This window comes from Lutra lutra, chromosome 7, assembly GCF_902655055.1.
Source record: "Lutra lutra chromosome 7, mLutLut1.2, whole genome shotgun sequence".
NCBI lineage: Eukaryota > Metazoa > Chordata > Mammalia > Carnivora > Mustelidae > Lutra > Lutra lutra.
The window spans coordinates 65,632,081-65,637,175 of record NC_062284.1 but is presented as its reverse complement, the minus strand read 5'-3'; the positions used below and the strand labels follow the sequence as shown (position 1 = coordinate 65,637,175).

At 40.8% G+C, this 5,095-nt stretch overlaps 1 protein-coding gene across 1 annotated transcript; it reads right to left on the bottom strand.

Annotated features, from left to right (window-relative positions):
- Positions 1–2,534: 2,534 nt before the first annotated feature.
- LOC125105456 (40S ribosomal protein SA-like) lies at positions 2,535–3,580 on the bottom strand. Its single transcript, XM_047738967.1, has one exon. It carries the CDS (start codon positions 3,504–3,506, stop codon positions 2,619–2,621), a length of 888 nt encoding a protein of 295 aa, XP_047594923.1. The 5' UTR covers positions 3,507–3,580; the 3' UTR covers positions 2,535–2,618.
- Between the last annotated feature and the right edge of the window lie 1,515 nt (positions 3,581–5,095).

Sequence of the window (5,095 nt, the reverse complement as noted above, 5' to 3'; positions counted from 1 at the left end):
TATTGATAAAATACTCGTTTATCTTCATCCCCTCAAGTTTATAGAATGTGTGTGGTTCGGGGTTGCATTTGTTTTTGTGTATTAGCCATTGCCGTAAGGTCTTCTGTTTCTCCTTTGCATGCTTCAGCTCTTTCAGAGACTGGCCAGTCCTTTAGGAAACCCATATTCTGGATTTAGCTACAAAGAATGAATTTCAGGCTCTGGAAATTCTTGCGATTTGGGAATTCTTGCAAATGTTGATTAATTTTTTTTTCTTTGTGGCTGAATTTCATTTGTTTAATCACTTCAACATTTTCTTGGTGTTGTGTCTGCACCTGCCCTATTTGGTTTTCTCAGATTCTCTAGGTTTTTCATAGTTTCAGAGCACTAAGGGATTTTTATATACTAAAACATATATTATGAAATAAGAGAATTTTTTTTTATTAGCCATATGTGTGGGGCTTGAAGTTCTAATATAAATGTGAGCAGCAGTATCATATATTGAAATTTAAGAATGCTAGTGTTTCCCTAAAGTCAGAGAAAACAACAAACTTTATCTGTGATCCCCAGTGCACAAAGAACCATAGATAAGGTCTTGTTTTTCCTAATCTTATTTTTCCCCAGCTTTATTGAGGTACAATTGACAAATGAAATTGTATGTACTTAAAGTCTACAGCTTGAAGTTTTGATATTACACATTGTGAAAAAAATCACCACAATAAAGCTAATTAATATATCCACCGCCTAATATAGTCATTATTTTTTCTTTTTTCTTTCTTTCTTTTTTTTTTTTTTTGTGGTGGAAACACTTGGAATTCTACCCTCTTAGCAAATTTCAAGTACACAATACAGTTTTCTTAACTACGGTCACATTGCTTACCTAATCCTATTTTTTTTAAGGGTACAGGAAAATAGTGAGCAGTTGAGAAACTCCCCCAGAAATATACACTCCAGAAGAATTTAGGCCTCCTTCATTGTGGCACAAGTATGTGAATTTATAACACCATTCTCCTGTGTGTAATTGTGTCTTTATAATCTTTATGAAAAAAAATGAGAAAAAACATGTTTGCTTCTGAAAAAGGCTGCCTTCTCTCCTCCTTACCTATTCTCTTTTCTGTGTGCTCATTCTGGTTGCTCTATTTCTGCAGTTTCTTCACCAAAGCACTTCATCACTTAGTAAACTCACGATCTAAAACCTTGTTGCTGATCTGGTTCTGAGCTTTTGACCTATTTCCAATAATTGGTTCTTTTTTTTCGTAACAACATAGTGTGATAAAATGTGTATGGGTTTTGGAGAACTGGGCTCAAATCTCAGTTGTACTAATTTTAGAGGCGAGAGACTTTGAGCAAGTCACTTAACCCTTTTGGGTCTTAATTCTCTTTTGTATTTTATTCCATAAAGTGGAGCTGACATTTCATACTCTGGAGGGTATTTGGGATAACTAGATAAAGTAATGTATATGAAATTGTTTGGGATATAATAGACACTCAACAAACCGTTCTTTTGCCACTGAGAGTCCTCGCACAATAGAGATGACAAACTCAAAAGTTAATTAGTGATAAATTTTATTAGGTGTGGGCAGGGTTAAGTGATGAACGGCACATGGTAAAACACACAGGAAATAATAGCCAATCGAAGTGGTTTATACCCTCGGACTGAAAGGATAGAGGGATCCATGTTCCTGAACCTACTGAGAATTATAGGCATGTATGAGAGACTGCTTGACATGATCTGTGGCCTTCAACAGAAGAAAAGTAGCTGTTGCCAAAATCCCCCTGCCAAAGGTAGAGGAAAAGTAGGTGGAGACAAATGGAGACAAAAATAAAATCCTTATCTGTCTATTTTTATGTCTTGTGGGGACTTTTTATCAACTGATCCTGACTGGAAGCTAGAAGGCAAAGAAGCCCAAATAATGCTGTCCAAAGCCATCACCTCTCTGGGACACGGAGTGAAAATAGAAGGATAAATAATGAATGCAAAGGAGCAGATGAAGAACCATGAACACAATTTCTTTTCTTCACCTTGTACTTCTGTTACTCCAGGGTTTTATTTATCTACATTGATCACTTTACCCACTATTAACTGTCAATATCGACTGTGAGGTTTTTGATGGCAAGGATAATATTTACTCTTGACTCCACGTTTCATGAAATATGTACCATTAAAGGGGCTGTGTGTGAAAATGCAACATGTTATATACTTCTTTTGGAAAAGCACATTACCAGTCAAAAGCTCTCAACAATTCTGTAGAAAATGATAGTAATAGTAAATATTTTCTCACTGAGTTATTTATCAAGGAATGCCACTAATGCACAAGCACTAGTTTGGGGAATGCAGTTGTTTTTTTTTTTTAACATTTTATTTATTTATTTGACAGAGAGAGATCACAAGTAGACAGAGAGGCAGGCAGAGAGACAGAGAGAGGGGAGCAGGCTCCCTGCTGAGCGGAGAGCCCGATGCGGGACTCGATCCCAGGACCCTGAGATCATGACCTGAGCTGAAGGCAGAGGCTTAACCCACTGAGCCACCCAGGCGCCCCGGGAATGCAGTTTTTTTTTTTTTTTTTTTTTGACTTTTACAAACTGTTTATTTTCCGTCAACCTTATTTCCATTTTGTTAGCCTCTGTGGAAGAGCAGCTTAAGACCACTCAGTGGTTGTTCCTACCCATTCAGTGGCCTGAGCAGTGGGAGCTGCAGACCAGTCTTCAGTGGCCGGCTGGGCGCTCCAGTCTTCAGTAGGGAACTGCTGAATAGGCACAGAGGGCACCTGCATGCCTTCAGACCAGTCTGCAACTTCAGGCTGAGTAGCCGTGAATTCAGGAGCTGGAGCCGTCCATTCACCCTGGAATTCTTCCTTGGTCACAGCCTTTTCAGCAGCAGCCTGCTCTTCCTTTTCAATCTCTTCAGGATCTCTGTAGAAGTAGAGATCAGGCATGACCTCCCACGGGTGTTCACGGGAAATGGTGCCACGCATGCGCAGAACTTCCCTGGCCAGCATCCACCACATCAAACCCACTGAGTGAGCTCCCTTGTTGTTGCAAGGGATGGCAATGTCCACATAGCGCAGAGGAGAGTCTGTGTTACATAGAGCAATGGTAGGCAGGTTAACGTAAGACGCCTCTGTAAGAGGCTGGTGGTCAGCCCTGGGATCAGTAACCACCAGAAGTCTTGGCTCTCGGAAGGCTGCCTGGATCTGGTTAGTGAATGTTCCAGGAGTGAAGCGGCCAGCAATGGGAGTGGCTCCAGTTGCAGCAGCAAATTTCAGCACAGCTCGCTGGCCAGTATTCCTGGACGATATGACACTGACATCAGCTGGGTTTTCAATGGCAACAATGGCACGAGCTGCCAGCAGAAGCTTCTCCCAGGTTCTCTTCAGATTTATGATGTAGATACCATCACTTTTCCTTTTGTAGATGTACTGTTCCATCTGGAAGTCAAGGTTGGTGCCACCTAAATGGGTTCCCGCTGCAAGGAATTTGAGGACATCCTCCTCCTTCATTTGCAGGACATCAAGGGCTCCAGACATTGTGAAAGTTTCCCGTTAAGTTACGATGGGAACGCAAAACAACGCCGTATGGACCCTTCCCAGGGTAGCGCGGAAAGGCGGGAATGCAGTTTTTAAAATCAGTGCATCCCTGGTGTCTAGACACTAGTGTCTAGTGTCTAGGATGCAGAATATACTGTATAGTCAAGAGCCACATAGTAAATGCATAAATAATGGGGTTCCTTTATGACTGGTCTTGAATTGCTTTTTCCTAGGGCCTTGCCTTCTCTTTCCTTCCCCACTCCAGAAACTGCAATCTTGAGCAGGAGGCTCATTGACTGGAGTTCCATATTTCTCTCAGAGTACCTCCATGCCTTGTTGCCTTTGGGTGATCTAGGTGGATTATGAATAAACAGTAAATATCCTCCTCCTCACCATCATCAAAACCTCCACGTTTTGCCTTTATTTTAGACTCCTAAATATTATGCTTTATCTTACTATATTTTAGGGTAACTTATTACTCTTGAGAGAAGTGCCATAGCTACTGGAGGTATCTGGCTCCAAACTCAGAAGATGCCACCTTCCAGCCATCCGCTTTAGCTTCCTTCCATAACCTATACCTGAGTGTGTTCACTTGGTATTGGTCCAATCATGTTGGATAAGACTATCCCAGCTCCTAAACCCCCTGCCTCCCACTCATTTAATACTGACCACCATTTTTCTTTCCATACATAGATTCTTCACCATGCACCAGTATCTGATTTATTTATTTTCTGGGTCAAAGAATCCATATGGATGAGGTGATAGCTCTTTAGAACTTTCTTGAAATGCTACTGGCCCTCCACACAATATCATGCCCCTTTTTGTTTAAATAACAATTAAATATGAAATCATACCAAAATTAGCATAGAGTCAAGTTTAGTGAGTAAACAGAAGATATGAGGAAAGTAAGTTTCTAGAGGATATTAACTGTATTTTTATCAAGAGAGTTGTTGATCATAGCAAATATAACAATCAGAAAGAAAAAGAGACCAAGAGTCCAAAAAAAAAAAAAAAAAAGACAACTCCCATTGAAGGGATAAACTCTGTACTAGTACGTTCAGGGCTTTTTCTGCCTCTCTTCCTGGTTTGGTCACAATAGAAATAGACAAGCAGAGAAGAGTGTCCATCGTTACACAGGAATGTATGCACTCTTGAGATTTAGAATAGCAAAGGCAATGATCTGAGAGCAGCAGAGACTCTGATCACAATGAGCCAAGGTCCTGTAGCTTCATTTCCTCATTCATTTCCCTGGATAGTATAAGATGGTCTTCTGGAGGGGCGCCTGGGTGGCTCAGTGGGTTAAAGCCTCTGCCTTCGGCTCGGGTCATGATCCCGGGGTCCTGGGATAGAGCCCCGCATCGGGCTCTCTGCTCGGCGGGGAGCTTGCTTTTCTTCCTCTCTCTCTGCCTGCCTCTCTGCCTACTTGTGATCTCTGTCTGTCAAACAAATAAATAAAATCTTAAAAAAAAAAAAAAGATGGTCTTTTGGATTTTAAAAAGGATACATGTGTACATACATAAAAATTTAAGATTTTTCCTTTTGATCATAGAAGCATGTAAATATATACTGTAAGATTACAGAGAGGGAAG

What these genes read in the sequence shown, in the direction of transcription:
- LOC125105456 (XM_047738967.1), bottom strand. Translation starts at nt 3,506, where the DNA reads ATGTCTGGAGCCCTTGATGTCCTGCAAATGAAGGAGGAGGATGTCCTC.